At 42.2% G+C, this 19454-nt stretch overlaps 1 protein-coding gene across 1 annotated transcript in view; it reads right to left on the minus strand.

Annotated features, from left to right (window-relative positions):
* The window catches only part of LARP4B (La ribonucleoprotein domain family member 4B), a 110113-nt gene that overhangs the window by 15353 nt on the left and 75306 nt on the right, over positions 1-19454 (minus strand). The window contains exons 6-13 of the mRNA XM_026651999.2: positions 19143-19147; positions 18964-19017; positions 18672-18881; positions 14430-14536; positions 13516-13770; positions 12005-12050; positions 7614-7778; positions 3089-3213 (exon numbers count right to left, since the gene is read on the minus strand). Of these exons, the coding sequence (XP_026507784.1) occupies positions 3089-3213; positions 7614-7778; positions 12005-12050; positions 13516-13770; positions 14430-14536; positions 18672-18881; positions 18964-19017; positions 19143-19147 (967 nt within the window). The remainder of the gene's footprint in view (positions 1-3088; positions 3214-7613; positions 7779-12004; positions 12051-13515; positions 13771-14429; positions 14537-18671; positions 18882-18963; positions 19018-19142; positions 19148-19454) is intronic.

The following is a 19454-nucleotide window of genomic DNA, read 5'->3' on the forward strand; positions in this document are numbered from 1 at the left end:
CGTCGACAGCGAGCACTTCCGGGATCGATTTATCACGTCTAGACAAGACACGATAAATCGATCCCAGAAGATCGATTGCTTACCGCCAAACCCGGAGGTAAGTATAGACGTACCCTAAGAGGTCGCTGAGGAGGCAGACAACCTCTTCAATGTCATCTCGGCCACTACACGGGCAAAAATTGGTGCATTACCCATCCACCCAGGGGTGATCAAAATAGCCACGTTGGTGTGGCAAACATCCTCATCAATTCTGCCAACATCCAACAAAGTGGAAAGGAAATACTATGTCCCTGCAAAGGGTTTTGAGTATCTGTATATTTATCCCCCGTCCCGCGCAGCAAATGAAAGGGACAGACAAGGGCCACCCCAGCGGAACGGCCAAAACTAAGGAGGCCAAGAGATTCAACTTATTCGGGAGAAAAGTTTTTTTGACTTCCAGCTTACAGTTTAGGGCAGTGGTGGGCAACCTGCAGCCTGCGACAGTTTATTTACATTGACCGTCCACAGGCAGGGCTGCCTGCAGCTCCCAGTGGCACTGGTGGCACCATGGCCAGCTTGTCTGATGCATTCAGGGAGGGCTGGGAGTACTGGACCAGCATCACTGGCACCCCTCATGGATTCCAGTACTGCCACTTGGGGGGGGGGGGACCACGGTCCCTGCTGCGTTCGCACTGCAGCCGGTGCCCCCCTCAGTCTCCCGCGTGGGAGGGGAGTTGTCCCCCCTCGGGGCTGAAGTCGCAGTCCGATCCTGACCACTGCCCCACTGGAGACCATGGCGGGGCCGTTAAGGCCAGAGTCTGCTTACTGACCCTGGTAGGCGAATGACTGGGAGTAGCGCCACCTGCTGGAGGAGCGGTACTGGGGTGAGCGAAGTTACAAATGATTTTGAAGCCCTAGGTTAACAAAGCCAGGGAGTGCTAACTCAAGTTCTACTAAAATGGGGCATATATTTCAGGGTAGACATTCCCTGTAAGATGGTTTAAAGCAGGGATGGGGAACCTTTTTTCTATCAGGTGCTACTGACCCAGAGAAAAAAAAAAAAAAAAAAAAAATCAGTCGTGGGCCACACAGCCATGCAGAGGGGCGCAGGCTCAGGGCTTCCCCATGGCCAGTAGTGGGCAAACTTTTTGGACTGAGGACCACATCTGGGTGGGGAAATTGCATGCAGGTCCATGAATGTAGGGCTGGGGCAGGAGGTTGAGGTGTGGGAGGGAGTGCGGGGTGTGGGAAGGGGCTCAGGGCAAGGGGTTGGGGCAGAGGAGCGGTGCGGCAGGGGGCTCAGGGCAGGGGGCTGATGCAGGAGCGGTGCGGCAGGGGGCTCGAGTGCAGGAAGGGGCTCAGGGCAAGGGGTTGGGGCAGAGGAGGGGTGCACGAGGGGGCTCAGTGCAGGGGGTTGGGGTGCAGGAGGGGGTTCAGGGTGCGGGTTTCGGCCAGGAGCCACTTTCCTTGAGCAGCTCCGGGGTGGCAGTGGCACGCAGCGGGGCTTAAGGCAGGCTCCCTGCCTGCCCTGACCCTGCGCCGCTCCCATAAGTGGCTGACACCATGTCCCTGCGGCCCCTCGCCTGTGGGTACCTCCCCCGAAGCTCCCATTGGCCACAGTTCCCTGTTCCCGGCCAATGGGAGCTGCAGAGAGCGGTGCCTGCAGGCAGGGGCAGCATGCAGAACCCTCTGTCCTTCCCCCCGCACCGTCCAAGAGACACAGGGATATGGTGCCGGCCTCTTCTGGGAGCAGCGCAGGGCCCACGGTGCCACGGGGGTGGCAATCCCGTGGGCTGTATCCAAAGCCCTCACGGGCCGGATCTAGTCTGTAGGCCATAGTTTGCCCACCCCTGCCCTAGGTTCTGGGGTGGGGCCAGTAAGGAGGGGTTCAGGGTGTGGGAGGAGGCACTGGGCTGGGGATGAGGGGTTTGGCGTGTGGGAGTGGGCTCAAGGCTGGGGCAGGGGGTTGGGGTGTGGGCTCCGGCAGGGAGTTAGGGTTCAGGGCTGGGATAAGGACTTGGGGTGCAGGCTCCAGCCAGGGGGCGCTTACCTCAGGCGGTTCCCTGTCGGCAGCGCAGTGGGACTAAGGGCAGGTCTTCACTACAAGGGGGGGTCGATTTAAGATACGCAAATTCAGCTACGCAAATAGCGTAGCTGAATTCGACGTATCACAGCCGACTTTACCCAGCTGTAAGGACGGTGGCAAAATCGACCTCCGCGGCTTCCCGTCGACGGCGCTTACTCCCACCTCCGCTGGTGGAGTAAGAGCGTCGATTCGGGGATCGATTGTCATGTCCCGACGAGACGCAATAATTCGATCCCCGAGAGGTCGATTTCTACCTGCCAATTCAGGCGGGTAGTGTAGACCTAGCCTTAGGCAGCCTCTCTGCCTGCCCTGGCTCCACACTAAGCAGTGGGGCCAGGTGGCTCTCCAGGGTGCACACTAACCACGCGTGCCCTCCCTGCAACTCCCATTGGCTGTGGTTCCCGGTCAATGGGAGCTGCAGAGCTGGCACTGGTGGGGGCAGCGTGAGGCACTTCCCTGATCGCCCCTGCACCTAGGGGCCGCTGGAACATGCTGGTCACTTCTGGGAACTGCACAGAGCCGACTGGACTTCTAACAGCCTGGCAACCCTAGCTTCCCCCACAGTGGGGCAACCCAGCATTCGCGGCTCCAGCCCCCCAGGTCGGGGGAGGGGGGCGTGGCGGGAAGATGGGAGAAAGAGGGTGCCAAGGCTTAGGGCTTCTGGCCCACGGCGTGGAAACTTGCTGCAGATCAAACGAAATGAAGCAGCAGGCAGGATTCGGCCCACAGCCCATAGGTTCCTCACCCCTGGCTTAAAGTATTCTTTATGCCATTTTATTAAACATTTACAAATATTAAGAATCAAGACTAAGCAATTCATTAGCACCTATAAAGTGTGCACATTTATTACATGATAAACAACAAGCTAATGCCTTCTGCTTTATGTATAGTTCACATGAGATATTGTTACTCCATTCTTTGATTAAGGATTCAATAGCTAGTTACACAGTGTACCTAACCTTTTGAAAATGCAAACTCTTGATTCAGAAAAGAATAATTATAGGCATGTAATTAAATCCTTACTCAGGAGACTGGGATGGGGAAGGAGACCTTTCAAACGTCCCAGACAGAGCAGGAGACGCTGGCAACAATGGCTCTCGAGGAATTCCTGATGGAATAGTGTTTGTACTTGCATCCACATTTAGGTTCTAAAAAAACAAAACAGTATGTTTAAGCAGAAGTGTTAGGACTGCCCTTGTTCTTGTAGGTTATTTACTTGCAAAGTAACAAGAAAACGACATGATTTACATATTAATTTACAGTGAACAGCCACAGATCAACAGGCTAATGCTGAAAATAAAGGAAGCTAAGTTAACTCTCCGGGGGGGGGGGAAGAAGAGAGCAGCCACGGTTTGACCATGAAGATGGTTCAGAGTCTCCCAACATCCTTTTCACCTTCAAAAAAAAAAAGTGTTTACTCCTGGGGCTTTGGTCAGACAGATCCAATGGGTACAGCAATCCAACAGTAGGATCCTTACTGAACTACCTTGTGTAGCCATTTGGAACCAATGACACCATGAAGAGGTGCTGTTCTTGGACTCTGTTCCAAAAGCCTAATTTTTTTAGCTGGCGAAGCTTGTTTCAATGCCTCTTAATGGAGCACCTTGACAACAGGATCACTTCTTTCAACTTGGTATTTTGCAAAGGCAAGTTCTCGGTAAGTGTCTCATGGGCTTTGGTACTTTTTTTGAGAAGAGCGTGTGGCATCACAGCCTTTAGAGAAGTGCTCTTACCCAAGGCCTAAAGGGCCCTTTTCATGCCCATCTGAAGTGGGACTGACCACTGAATATGAAAAACACCTTAAAATTTTCCACTGCTCAAAAGACTGATCCTTCCTCCTGGGCAAGGCCTAAGAGGATCTAGACAGACTAAAATCCAAATGGCTTCAAAAGTAAAAAGCAATTTTACCCATCCTAAAACCAGCTCTAACAACATAACCAATTTAAAATATTAGATTTGTCCATCAAGAGAGACAGAAGGGAGAGGTTGGCTCTGACACCACTTTGGCAAGCAGAGAAGGGAAGTAAGGGGAGCAGAGTGTGTGTGTACAGGGGATTTTTTTGTTCTCCAACTACCACTCAGAATTGGTTCCATGTTCACGTGGCTAGGCATGAGATCCCTACAGTGGGGTCTGTAGATAGGCAATTCCATGAAGGTGAACAGTAATCCGTGAGGTGGTTATGATACTGACTATGAGACCACATACTGACTATGCAGTTTCTCTGAAGAAAATCAGAGAGTTACACTTTAGTGAAAACGAAATCACGAGCAGCTGCATGCAGCACGTACATAGTTTGTGTTTAGGAATTAACTAGAAAAAAAAAAGAGTACCACTCTGCACCCACAATTAAGTGGGTAAAGGCTTGATCCTGCAAGGTACCGAACATCCTGGCCCAAATCCAGCACAGCACTTATGCACATACTTAACTATAATTATATGAGTAGTCTCAATAGAAGCATATGATGGATTTGGGCCTGAGTGCTCAACTCCTTACGTGATTGAGCCCTAAAATTTCATGGTTAGAGAACAGAGACAATGTGGGTGAGGTAATATCTTTTATTGGCCCAACTTCTGGTTGTGTGAGAGACAAGCTTTCAGGCTTATGCAGAGCTCTTTTGAAACAGTTTCCCAAGCTATACTTAGAGGGGGAGTATGGTGCATGATGAGCAAAGGACTGGATATCTAGGTTCTGTTCCTGTCTTTTATATAAGAGCGGCCATACTGGGTCAGACCAAAGGTCCATCTAGCCTAGTATCCTATCTTCCAATAGTGGCCAATGCCAGGTGCCCCAGAGGGAATGAACATAACAGGCAATCATCAAGTGATCCATCCCCTCTCGCCCATTCCCAGCTTCTGGCAAACAGAAGCTGGGACACCATCCCTGCCCATTCTGGCTATCAGCCATTGATGGACCTATCCTCCATGAACTTACCTAGTTCTTTTTTGAACCCTGTTATAGTCTTGGCCTTCACATCCTCTGGAAAAGAGTTCCACAGACTGACTGTGCGTTGCGTGAAAAAATACTTCCTTTTGTTAGTTTTAAACCAGCTGCCTATTAATTTCATATGGTGACCCCTAGTTCTTGTGTTAGGAGAAAGAGTAAATAACACTTCCTTATTTACTTTCTCTACACCAGTCATGATTTTATGACTTCAATCATATCCACCCCGTTGTCTCTTTTCCAAGCTGAAAAGTTCCAGTCTTATTAATCTCTCCTCATACAGAAGCCGTTCCACACCTCTAATCATTTTTATTGCCCTTTTCTGAACCTTTTCCAAGTCCAATACATCTTTTTTGAGATGGGGCAACCACATCTGCATGCAGCATTCAAGATGTGGGCATACCATGAATTTATAGAGGCAATATGATATTTTCTGTCTTATTATCTATCCCTTTCTTAATGATTCCCAACATTTTGTTCGCTTTGACTGCTGCTGCACATTGAGTGGATGTTTTCAGAGAACTATCCACAAGGACTCCAAGATCTCTTTCTTGAGTGGTAACAGTTAATTTAGACCCCATCATTTTATACGTATAGTTAGGATTATGTTTTCCAATGTGCATTACTTTGCATTTATCAACATTAAATTTCATCTGCCATTTTGTTGCCCAGTCACCCAGTTTTGTGAGATCCTTTTGTAGCTCTTCGCAGTCTGCCTGGGACTTAACTATCTTGAGTAGCTTTTATCATCTGCAAATTTTGCCACTTCTGTTTACCCCCTTTTCCAGATCACTTATGAATACCTTGAATAGGACCGGTCCCAGTACAGACCACGGGGGACACCACTATTTACCTCTCTTTTCAACTGATTTGTGTAACCTGGTTTGAATAAACCTCTGCATCTGGTCGCTCATCTGTAAAATAAGGATAGTAATACTTGCCTACTTCAGAGGGCTATTGTGAAGCTTGGAAAAAAATGATATGAAATCTTGAGATGAAAAGTATCATCTAATAATCCCCACTTTAAACTCTGTTGAGCACGCCCACAACACCCTACAGGGTGCAATCAAACTCCCTTGGAGGCCAATCCTTTCCAAATAGGAGCACATGCACAACGTAGCAGAAACCAGAACCAAGGCAAACACCGCACCCAATGTGGCAATAGACTGTGCTGTCACGAGACCACCCTTGCCTAACCAAATTAGAGCTGCCTTTGTAGAAGAGTGGAGACTTGTTATATTTGAGTAAATAAGATATGAATCTGTAAGAATTAAAACAGATAAAATTTTCAAGAGACTGTGGACCGGTCTTAAATATCCTTAAATATGGCCAAAATGCACAGACTACAAGTTGGTGGAAAAGTGTGTGTGGGGCGGTGGGGAGGAGAAGGATGAGGAAAATGGGTGAAGGTGGTTTAAAAACCACTTTTGCACTGTTCTGTAAATGGCTATACCCCTCGTTAGAACAACCTTATGGCTTCTTTAATGGACACCATTACCAGCATCAGTGGACAGAAAATGTAACCAAGGATTGCTACGACATAGGGCACTTCCCCAACCCCTTTCCCACCCACCCTGATATGGTGGTAGTAAAGAGGATATAGTGGAAGAGAGGGAATGTTGTGTAAGCCCCTTTATGATGCTCTTTACCACTAGTGGGTCACCCTTACACCGAGGAAGGTGATCACCCCTGAGCCAGTTAAACCAATTTTGTAAATAGTCCACAGTAACCCTCCTGCACCGGAGGCTCTGGTTATATTATAACTGGGAATCAACATACACAATGTCGATAAAGTTGCAACAAAAATAAAGCAACCAAATTTAAACTGAAGGGTTGGTTCCACAACCCAGACTCTTTGATACTCACTGTGGAATTAAATCTCTCTTGGAGAGCACCCTGGGTCCGCAGATTGCATTCTTTAGGACTCTGTCCTCTTCACTATGAGCAGCTAGAGACAGCCTCAACTCTGAATTACATCTCTAGCTGCATCCTGAAAGCACAGTCTGCCAGGTCATTTTGGTGTATTTTTACATTCTCCAACTGATCTCACACATCAGCTCCTGGATTCAATTGGTTTAGCAATACTTCTTATTTCAACTAACAAGCCTAGTGTTTAGAGAGAGTTTCCGGGCTCTTTCCTTATATTTCAGAGGTTGAAAATGTGTTTTCCTCACCTGCATCTGTTTTCTAGGTGTTTAAGGGGAGGAAAAAAAACTGACAACAAATCAAACTATGAGCAAATTGCGGTGTAAGATTATTTTTCACTTAATGCTATCAAAAAAGTAACAAGCAGTAACCAGACTCAGCTGGGAACACTGAAAAAGGTGATATCTGTTTTCATCACTAGCAACTAATTAAAAATAGTTACTCTGGGGCACCAATACACCACACCACCTCAGTTATCCTTCAACAAGGAGGATGCATTCTTGCCAACCAACTGCTAGGATGAGAATGGAGATGACAGCAAAGGAGTTATACACAGAACTACAGTTTTCCATGACCTACATAAAAGCATGGTTAAGTTCTACTTGAATTATGTTTTTACTGCATAAACCACTGAATTTGAAACAAGGAGGTATGTAAAGCAGTAAACTCAAACTACTCACTCTTTCCTTTGACGTTCCCATTATGACACTGGACAGTCTGTTTTCAAACAAGTCTTCAGTCTTCAAATTGCCTGCAGCCCCAGGTAATGGAGGGAAGCTAGATAATCCCAATTCAAAACTAGGAGATGGAGGCTTTGGAGGTGGCGGAGACTGCGTTTGACCTCTCTGTAACAACAGAAGTGTGACATATGAAATCAGACTATAGTTAAGGAAGATTATGGGACTCTGATACAAAACTATTAAGCACCAAAAATAGGAAAGACCAGGGCCTCAATGTTACTCACCATCGGATCCCTAACAAGATTTAAATCTGACTAAAAGATACAATGGGAAGTGAGGAATATAAGCCCTATTTACACACACAAGCTGTACTGCTTTAACTATACTTGAATAGTTACTGAGTTACAAGTGTGAATGTAGTTATTCCAGTATAACTTATGCCTGTAGAGGAAGGGGAATAAGCTGTATCACTATAGAGCACCTTTGTACGGAGAACTGTCTCTACACTAGTGGTTATACTGGTGCAACTATTTTGATAAATAAAAATCACCATCCCTATCCAAAATAGTTATACAGGTACAAAGTCCAATGGTAGACCAGGCCATTTGCTGAACAGTGTTTGGTAGCTTACTTACGCATGGTCTGTCACACTGCACTGTAGAAATAGCAGCTTATTTCTCCCCATCGAGTCACTATTTTAGAAATTATAGGACTTAATACAAAAAAGTAAAAGTTACACAGCAAAACTACTATTTGTCCAGGTGGTTTCAGTGTAAAAAAAAAAAAAAAACCACCACACACCAACAACAAAAACACACCACAGGAGTAACTGAAGTTTGGATTATACTCAAGCAGAGTACAATTTCAGAGACAGAAAAAGTAACAAAAGAAATCTCCTTCACATTTTGGGGGGGTGGGGTGATTTTTAATGTGTTTATAAATTGTATCTAGATTGAGGAGTAACAACTGTTTTACACTACATTGTACTTTTCCTACTTGGAAATTATATATAATTCTGGTATATACCTTGTAAACAAGGAAATAATTGTTTTGTGACTGCTCAGGCCTGTTTCAGGGCAGGAACTGAGACATGCCCATAATGGTTACCTACTCTGACAGGAGAGTTGCTTAAGCAGGAACAGTTTAAGAGTCACCTCTGCAGAGTCACACTTGTGGAACTGGCATCTCCTGGCATTGAACTGTGAAGGGTGGGCCCCTCACCCCTCATTTCACCTTCTCTCAGAAGGATTCCAGGTGTATAAAAGAGGAAATGACCCCATCCGCCCTGTATTTCCTTCCATTATCAGCAGCCTAACTTCTGGACTCAAGTGGATATACTTACTCCCAACCTAAAGAAACCGCTTTTAACTCCAGAATGCCAGTGTGGAACTTTCACCTTCTACGAAGTTCACAAACCTCGAAGAGGCTGGATAAAAAGGCAAACCACCAAGTTCACCATTTGGAAATATTATAGTAGATCAGGGAAATCTAAACATTTTCCTGATGAGCATGTTACCTTCACTTTATGCATCTGGAATGACCTGAGTGACTCTGGAGTAAGTATCATGAAGGGGTAGCCTCTTTATAATCAGGGAACATCCTGGCCCCAATGCAGACCCCAGATGTAGTCTGGATAAAGGTAGCAGGTACCTAGCTAAGGAACCAGTCTGTGGAGCAGTTTAAGTACAGACATTGAATGACTGATGTCTGAGACCGATAGGGTCAGGACAGCAGAGTACTCTTTCTTGATTTAAAAAGAAAGAAATATCCCATTGATGCTTGTGGTTAGTTGGGTGAATACAGCAGGGCTGAAGTCTGTCCTGTGAAAATGTGTGAAATATATGCCAACATCGCCTTACAGGTGGCCATGTCCATGTGCTGTATGGCTGAGGTATAGCACTACACACCAGTAACTCCAAGGAACTGGTGTTCTTAATCTCAACTGGGAATCCCAGATTTACACATTAAGTGTTTTCCCACTGGACACTGTCACTACCTGAGCACTCAGATTCTGGTAAATTTAACACAGTATAACAGCATGATACTGCCACTGTGCTCTATCTAGCATAGAAAGATCTGAAATCAGGTTTGTTTTTTGGTGTGGTGTTCCCTCTGAAATCCATCTCATTTCACCCTGGGCCAACTTTAGATGTACCTTAGAGGCTTTTTCTCTTCAAAGATGTTTTTAGAGCTGAAACAAATTACAATCAGAGTTCTGACTCATTTTAATAGGTGTTCCAGTTATACCATTGATTCTGCATCTGTACTTGAAATAGATTGCCTGCTATACTTAGCAGATGAAGGCAGCAGCAGAGATTCCAGGACTAAAGCACTGGCAATGCAGCACCCAAGAGTCCAATCCAGTCAGAATCAAGATTTTTGATGCCGAAGCAGTGGGGTCTGAAGAGCAGCTGCCACCTTTTTTTTAAAAATAATATATTTAAATTGCTTTCTTCTAGAAGCTTGCAGGATTGTCAGTGTGCGGCTGACTGCATATAAGCAGGACAAACATACAGCTACAGTGATCCAGCAATGGCTGATAGCAAAGACTACTTCAGAAAAGGTCTGAAGTGTTGCTGCTTTGTTTCTGAGACAGGCCATAGTGTTTGTGAACTAGATGTCTCCAAGCAATAATGGTCTTGGACAGTTTCAAAGTCACGGCACCAGCACATGATTAGAAATCAGACATTTTCAGAGCCAATAAGTGGTGCAGGACTGAATGAGACTTAATAGGTACAAGAGCCACCTCAAATCTGGGCCCAAAAACAGTGGTGTCATCCAGACATGTTGGTTAGGGAACTCAGCTGAACAGTTTCAGAGCAGAAAAAGGCCCAGGTCCTACTGGGGAGTTGGTGTCAGAAACACCACCTTAGCTAGTAAAGCTGATGCTGGACATCTGATTCCAGAATTGGTCAACTGGGCCTGAAGAGTCACTGCCATGAGCAGGAGTGAATGAGGTGGCTCGCCTGAGGTCGTCCAGACAGTACCTGTGCCTAATGGGTACCATTTCTTCTTTGTTCTGCTAACTAAACAAACCTGTACCAACCTGTCAATCTAAAATGTAAGTAGCAACTGAAAGGACAGAAGAAAAAGAAAGGGAAGCACCAAGGACACGATGTGTAATCCAAGACCATTGCACATTTGGCTGCTAAAAAACAACTGAAGGGCAGCTGGGCCCATTCTCCCTTTTATACCATTTGAATTTCTGGGAGGGGCTTTAACAAACAGACCCTGCTGTCTAGAAGATTCCACAGCTCAATGCCACGAGGCACCAATCCCACAAGTGGGACGATGCAGAGGCCACCTCCTTCAGTGAAGATCTGCAGTAATAATGTCACGAAGAAAAAAAAATGACATCATAAAGGGAAAAAAAATGGTAAAACTTCATGAAGTCATCTACCAAGAAACTGTGTTGCAACAGTGGTCAAATGGGGTATGGCAATGAAGTTTTAAATAAGTGAATCGAGGGAAAGGCTGTGGGTATAAAGTTAAATCAAATCTCAGGTCCCACAACAGAGTTACATATACTGACTAAAGTTATTTTTTGGTGTAAGCCCAAGCTTTTCAAACTTCAAGTCTGATGTTTTATTTATGCCTAAAATTAAAGGTGTATTAAGTTACAGATTAACAGCATTTTTTGGTAACTTTCAATACTGTTAGTGCAGGCCACATTCAAATCCTACTCCTTGAGTTTTATGTAAATGGCAACTATGCTCATAAACCACCCATCATAAAAGGAGCTCACTAGTGTCTGAAATGAGGTGTTGTGTGGTGTTCCCTCTGAAATCCATCTCATTTCACCCCTTGCCAACTTTAGAAGCACCTTAGCAGCTTCTTCTCTACAAAGATGTTTTTAGAGCTGAATCATACTACAATCAGCATTCTGCCTCATTTTAACAGGTGTTCCAGTTCTACCATTGATATTGCATATGAATTAATCACTGTAAGATACTTAATTCTTTAACTCTTAATTCTACTATGGTGCATTAGTGATTTTCAAGTTCCAAATGAGGCATGTCTGAATCTCAAGGAATCCTTGTACTTACTTTGTCAACTCTCCCTGGAAGTTTAAATATACAGGCATTCAGACGAAGTATCATCACAAGTAGTAAGAATGGGGGTAATGTATCATTAAAAAAACGTGGCATTTCAAATTCTCTCAAACCTTATGCATTAATAATCAGATGCCCCCCCCAGATATTTGGTGTTCATTACGTGGTGTATTCTAATGTGGATTTAGATGTATTTTCCTTAACAAAACAGGCAGTTATCTTTAGTTTACTATTAGAATGCATGTTTTCTTGTGCAACATCTAATTTAAGCCTTGTCAATTATTCTTCATGGTAATCTTGATATCAAGTTCTTTGTTACCCATATTTCACAACACTCACTGTAAACTTGTCCTCCCTTTTCTTTCGATAGCCATATGAATTTTTCCTAGAAGAGAGAACATACAATTAACATCAGAACTTTGCCTAGATGTGATATAAAAATAATTTATTTTTGCATTACCTTATTACAGTCACTTTCATTCTAAAGGCTTATTATACAAGTCATTATTTTAGAGAGACAGTGACTAGTAAGGATTAAGAGGAAACATGATTGAAGAAAAGCTCATACTAGAAGAAAGGCACGAAGTTTACACAAGACAACCCCCTCCCCTTTTGTTTTTTTAAATCAAAGAATTCCCCTGTTCAAAGTACAACTCTATCTAAAACTATCAGGAAGTCTCAGGGACACCCAAAACCATCCAATAAACAAGGGCACGCGCCACTTCCCGCAGCTCCCATTGGCTGGGAACAGAGAACCATGGCCAAAGGGAGTTGAGGGGCTCCATGCTGGCAGATGCCCCAGGTAAACAAAATGACAATGTATTAGATATCCAATTCAATGATTCCATGGAGCAGGGATCGGCAACCTTTGGCATGCGGCTTGCCAGGGTAAGTACCCTGGCGGGCTAGGCGGGTTTGTTTACCTGCCACAGCCACAGGTTCGCCCGATCACGGCTACCACTGGGCGCGGTTCGCTGCTCCAGGCCAATGGGGGCGGCGGGAAGCGGCGCAGGCCAAGGGATGTGCTGGCCGCCACTTCCCGCCGCCCCCATTGGCCTGGAGTGGCAAACCACACCCAGCGGGAGCCGCAATCGTCCGAACCTGCGGATGGGGCAGATAAAGCGGCCCGGCCCACCAGGGTGCTTACCCTGGTGAACCGTGTGCCAAAGGTTGCCGATCCCTGCCATAGAGTTTAAAATCATTAAATTTTGGTGTAGACCTATTTATAAGCCAAATCCCCGCTCTTTGATGCGTCACTTTTTTACCAAAAATATTTGGCTTATGAACGAGTATATAAGGTAACTATATTATGTGTTAGCTGGGATACAATCCCAGCTCACATATTCTAGGTGAATTATCTACAGTATTAGACTGAGTGCAAAGTGTTAACTATTTCACTCAGTCTTGCAGTTACGACTGAACACAGTAAGCAGGACCAACTGAAAGTGCCATTTTTAAACAGTCACTTAAGAAAACCAATGCACTTAAACTGGGCCCCCATTTAAATATTTCCTGGAGATTCTATAAGCCATACAACTCTTATATAATTTTAGAAAACAGATGATTTTAGCACAAGTCAAAAACGAACACGAAAGAGGTTAGAACGTTAACATTTTACAGCCACAACAGGTTACCTCTGTTATTTAACATTAATGTATTGGTTAATCAACTGAACATGGTCAGAGAAAAAATTCTCAGAGCCTGAATTATATTGAAAAGACATAGCTATAGTTAACTATTGCTCTTTTAATGTTACTCCTGTTTTTACAAGTGTTTACTCTTGTGTATACAAAAAAATACTCAGAAGCAGACCACAGAGGGTATTTATATGAACTGTTAAAAACACTCACCTTCCTCTTCCTAAGCCAGGGGAAGAGTCAATATTAGTCTGTTCCATTCGTCCAGTTCCTATATCCCTCTTGGTATAACTTGTAGTAGTATTTTGCATCCGTGTCCTGTTTTGCCCCGGCTGCCTTGTCTGTGGACTCCTGACACCATTAATTAAACGATCAGCAGAAAAGTTGAATATTGTAGGACTGTCTAGAAGCCCAGGTCCCCTTTCTGCATTGGGTATGGTGTGCCGTAGATGTGATTTGCTAGGATTCCTACAAATCAGGAATACATTGTATTAAAAAATGGTTATGTGAACGGCTTAGCACTTTATTGTATATTTATATAATCCTTATAAATTGATCATCCTCTTAAAAAGAGATGGATTTTCATTTGGATACATGTAAAGTATTTTTAGCAAAATTAAAGCTTGGAACTTCTATTCTAATTTAGTACTTGATTAAAACTATTCTAAACTTAAATATATAATGAATAAATCTGCTGATAATCATTTCAAATAGTGTAATTGCAGCCAAGGACTTCATGAAAGACATTCCAAATAGAGTATTCTCAGAGCTGAAGTGGCAAACCACTCCAGAAAAACAATTTTAGTAATCTGCATTACAGAAAGATCCAAGTCCTCACTGAAAATGTGACAAAGTTAAGAAGCCAAACTCTGATCATGCACATAGCAGACCAGTTCAGAGCTACGAGGCAGCAGTGCAATCAATCACTTTTAATATTGCTGTGTCTTTATCTTGATATCAGTAAGTATCATCTGACCATATTTAATCTTACAGCAAGTTTAATTTAGTGTGCACTTTGCAAGTTAAAGATTTTTGTTAAGCTATGAAGAATAAAGTAACTTGCAGAACTCCTGGAATACAGATATTTTAAAAAATGATTATATACATTTTTATTTGGTTGAACTTGCCTGCTTCTGGGAGGATACTGTCTGAGTGAAGTCAATGGAGAAGCAGGGGGCTTGAAGGTTGGTGATGTAAAGCCATTGATAAATCCAGCATTGGGAAATGGCGTTACCTAGAGAATAAAAACATTGTGTGGACATACATTTGTAGATTACATACTATGTAGCCAAATTGATTGTTTATCTTCGGAGTGGAAAATACTTGTTTATACTAAAGGTCTTGAACCTCCACGGGTTTGTCAAAATAGCAACTATGGTATTCTTTAAAGAAAAAGGGAATTAACCTCCAAATTTATCTATTTCCAAGATCTAATCCTCTTTGCTTGTTCTGAATGTCTAAAGTTATTTTTAAATCTATATCCCATGTCATTCTACGCAGGACAGTATTCCAAAAAGGATTTTATTTTTTCATTTTAGTTTAAGATTGTGTAACAAGAGAACATTTTTTGGCCAGTGCGTGCATGACAAACTCATTCAAGAGGAAGTTTATAAACAGCCATTACGCATGCTCAAAAGATGACAACTGGAGACCACAGTAAAAAATATTTGTAATATTAATCTAATTTTCTCCCTTATGTGGTCTAAGATGTGTTTCCTATATTCTAAAGCATCAGAACATGCATGGAGCTTTACAGACTAGTAAAACGGTGTCCATGTCCCAAAGAGTTTACAATGTCAAGACAGTGACAACATTCAGCTGGAGTAGGAAGAGGACTACAGCAATAGGCTTACATGGCTATTTAAGTAACTAATTCATGCTTCATGAAGATTAGGAGTTTCCTCCCTTACTGGTTTGGATTCAAAGATAACTCGAGGGAGATTAAAGTGTTAGCCTCATAGAATAAGTGCATTTTGAGAAAGACGTTTAAGGCAAGGCTGGATGCATGACAGACAGGGTCAGGAAGGGGGTTCCAGGAGCGAAGAGCCACACAGAAGAATGAGATGTGTGAAAGGAGGAGGACATGAAGCCATTCAGCTTTGGAAGAGGAATAGTATTAGGTAGCACAGTGTTAAAAGGTAATAGAAAACAAAACCGATAATATTATGCCCCAACATCCCAGTTTGGTATTTCTAGTACCTTGTTACTCCATCCCACTGCACAATACATTATAGATTCATGTTACATTTTTTGGTGGTGGTAAAATAAGCTCACTTTCCGATACTCATTTTCAAGTGTGCCAAATAGGAGGATACAATCAATCACATCTCATGTTTTAGCCGTTTGAAGGTAAAAATAGGTGTGATTGTTATGTTGATTATACAAATGATTTTGAACAGCGCTGACATCCAGATTTGAAAATTATGGACGGTGTAAAAAACAACTTTTGTTCAGAGTTCACAGTAACTATTGGAATGGTCAGTTAGCTCGTTAGTACAACTTTTAAGAAGTGGGCACAAATCTTCATTGAATATGCAAAAGACAGTAAAACAGGTAAGTTAAATTTATTCAGTATGCCAAGGAAACTACTACTTAATCAGTTAATATATATTGACCTATTTAATACTACAAGCATTCAACAATAGTAATCACATATCAATACTTCAGACACGATCTCTTAAAGTACATTTAGTCAAGTACAGTATTACAAATGTATACAAAACATGTTGACTGCCAAGGCTAGCAACCTTTTGCTTACAGTTTCTCCATATGCTAGATCTCTTCCTCATCTTCTGAGGAGTTTGCTGAGAAAATCTTACCAAAAGTCTGCTACAGGAACCCTCTAATTTTTCATGTTGTACGGCACCACTCTACAGGTGTATTACTGTTGGTCTTGCTCCCAATATGAAAATGAGGACGTAATAGAATGCTTATTGAATGGGAGCTACCAAAGTCAAAGTGCGACTCTTAAATTTTAGACTTCCTTTTTACTATTCCTATCCACCTTCTACTAAATGTTCACGCTATCATTGAGCATACTAATAATCGTTTTAGTTAAAAATTTAAAACCAAATTTAAGGTTACTTCTTACAATGGCACAAGCACCAAGAAAATTGTCTTTCTTGCCTAAATTAGTTCAAAGTAAAGTTTGTTGCTCAAAAAAACCCCAACAACCCACCACTGAATGTGGTAACAGTAAGACCATAGTCTCAATTAATACTTGCATCAGCAAGATGATTTGAGAATTAACTTTCAAACAGCTATGAAAAGAGTACTACATAAATGCTTAACAGTGCCAAGTCCTTCTCAAAGAATTGGAGGCTACATTATGTCAACCAAAAACTATATATAAACAGAAAAAGCATTGTCTGGAAATGCAAAGAGCATCACAAAACACTGACAATTGAAATTTAACAGTGCAGTTTTCACACCACAACTTACTGTTAGCATAAAATAAAATGCCAGCAAACAGGCCATCATCATCAAGGGATTAAAAAAGTGACACTGTTCAATACTTTAGGCTTCAAATTTAGGCAATTAAAAATTTTATAAAGTCTATTAATACAAGTGAAGATTCAGTGAAAAAGGCTTGCTCTGAAGTTACAGCGTTTGTAATCCAAACACTGCAATATAGCACTAGTTGTGAAGAACCAGAAAGTCAAGTATTTTTTGTTGTCCAAACTGAGTGAAATGCACGAGGTAAATAAATGGTTATTCAGGTTAATTCAAATCAATCTTTAAGAGATAGTCTTTTAAATGATCAGTACCCTTTCCTCAGAAGGGCCCTTAGTTTGAAAACATTTCATTACCATCGTCGTCTTCCATTTAGGGAATGTCTTTTCCTTCCAATTCTAATTGAACCCGCAACATGCTTTTATTGACTGACATAACCAGTGATACTGTTGGACACCAAGAATGTGACCATGCTTAAATGTGGTACAATTACTGCCGTTACTGAGTTTTCATTTGTCCACATCTCCAAAACAAAAACAAAAACAAAAAACAACCCACAAACAAACAAGTTTCTAGGTGTTACTTAATCAGGACATGGGTGTCCAGAGATGAACGTGCACGCCATCAAGTCTCCTCCCCCATTCTATAGCTCCCTTTAAACACCAACTGCAAAGGGTTCTGGCTGCTTTCCCTGTGTCAAATGTGTTCACCACAACTTTCTAATTATCTTGCCTTTCAATACACAGGGAGTTCGTTCAAGGAGACTTTAATCGTTTGCCAAGATTTCTAAATAGTCTCTTTCTAATTTTGAGCACTGCTACCCTAGTTTATTTTAACCTCAATTAAAGATAGATGTGAGGGTGGGAGGATGGTTCCACTTGTGACAACCCTGGCCCCCACCAATCAATGACACTCCATAGCCAGTGGGTGCACAAAAAGCTGCATGCATGAATACAACTGCCCAAACAAGAAGCACAAGTGGAGAGCGGAGCTTGCTGAAGTAATTCTGATATGGCACTAAGTCACACATTCTTCTTCACCTATGTACAACATGCCTCAGGTGGCCCATAACCAGGATTCATCACCAAATTTGGTCTGCTGGTTGGATCATTAGCTTCCCTGACTTGGGCTGGGTACTGCCAGGGAGTGTGACATGAATGCTGACGCAAGAGTAAGTGGGGAGGAGGAAAGACAGTAGAATACATAGAATGTGGGGTCTGTCAAGTAGACAATGTGACTGCACTAGCAACGTAGACCTAAGGCTGCTGCTAGTTTTGAATATAGAAAACGTAAGATTTCTTTAAATCAGTACTTCCTTAGAGATTATCAACAATTCTTAAACCTAATAATAAAGATGTTAGTTTTTCAACTGTCAGGATGTGTCAAATAGGGCACATTAACCTTGCAAGAGAAAAATCTTAAATTTTAAACTGATGTGCTAGATTATCCCCTCTCAACTAGCCCTGTTAGGTGCTTTCCACACTTAATATTGAAGTGGATTTATAAATACACTCATACACATATGCTATGAAGATGACTTTTTAAAAAGTATTTAATAGTATTACTCAGAGGAGGATTCTTAAGTGTCTAACCTTTAGAACAAAAAACCCTATTTGAATTTAAAGCATGAGGAAAGTAACTTCTGAAGCCTCCCTTTTTTTTTTTTTTTTTTTTTTTTTAAAAGAAAGAAAGAAGAAACCAGATGCCTCTTTCAAAGAGAGGCTCTCATACTCCAAAATATGGACTGCCAATGTCCACTTTCAAGAAAAACCCACACCACATACAATCAGAAGAGTGGAACTTAGATTGTGACCTCCCACATGCAGTCCTTCAAACTGAATGCTAAAGACTCTTCCTGAAACAATTAAACATGCAGCAGCTGTAGACAAATGCTTCTCAAACTCCTAAACACTTACCAATGTTGGATCAAGATAGCTGTGCGTAGTAGACCAGGTCTGTGGGGCAATTAAGCTGTAAAGAGGAAACTGCTGTTGGGGACTGTATACTGGAGGTAAATAAAAGGATGCTGTATAACGCTGTTGTGTGTAGAGGTTCATGTCCAGAGGTCTATATCCATTCTTTGGCAAAAATGTATTTATAGCTATTGCCTTTGCTTTTATCCTTGCCTGCAAGATAGAGTTAGATTACTTAAGTACACCAACCTATTATGTTAATAGTAAATAAAATAGTACAAACAGCTTTATTTACCTTAATTGGTTTTCCTTGGAAAGTTTTCACTTCTTCTCTAAGGTATCTGTAAGCCTTATAAAATTGACATTTGTAAAAAAAAGTTGTCAAATATCCATTATGAATATTAATTTAACACAACAACTAGTATTAAAGGAATTTTGATAAACCAAGAACTATTGCTATATTTGAAGTATCACCAGTACTAAATGGAGGTAAGTAATTGCATAAACAGTCAATGCAAGTTAGAACACTTCAGTCATGGAAGTTAAATTTGATATAGAATTACACAGCTTTTTAAAAAGGCATTTAGAAAGTCTAAATCAATATTTTATTTCTTAAGATAGGGTGATGCTTCAAGATTATTATGCTACAGAATATCACCATTTGTAGTAAAGTTAAAAGAACAGGAGTACTTGTGGCACCTTAGAGTAACAAATTTATTAGAGCATAAGCTTTCGTGGGCTACAACCCACTTCTTCGGATGCATCCGAAGAAGTGGGTTGTAGCCC

This window comes from Terrapene carolina, unplaced genomic scaffold (assembly GCF_002925995.2).
Source record: "Terrapene carolina triunguis isolate 2854851 unplaced genomic scaffold, T_m_triunguis-2.0 Scaffold111, whole genome shotgun sequence".
Taxonomy (NCBI): domain Eukaryota; kingdom Metazoa; phylum Chordata; order Testudines; family Emydidae; genus Terrapene; species Terrapene triunguis.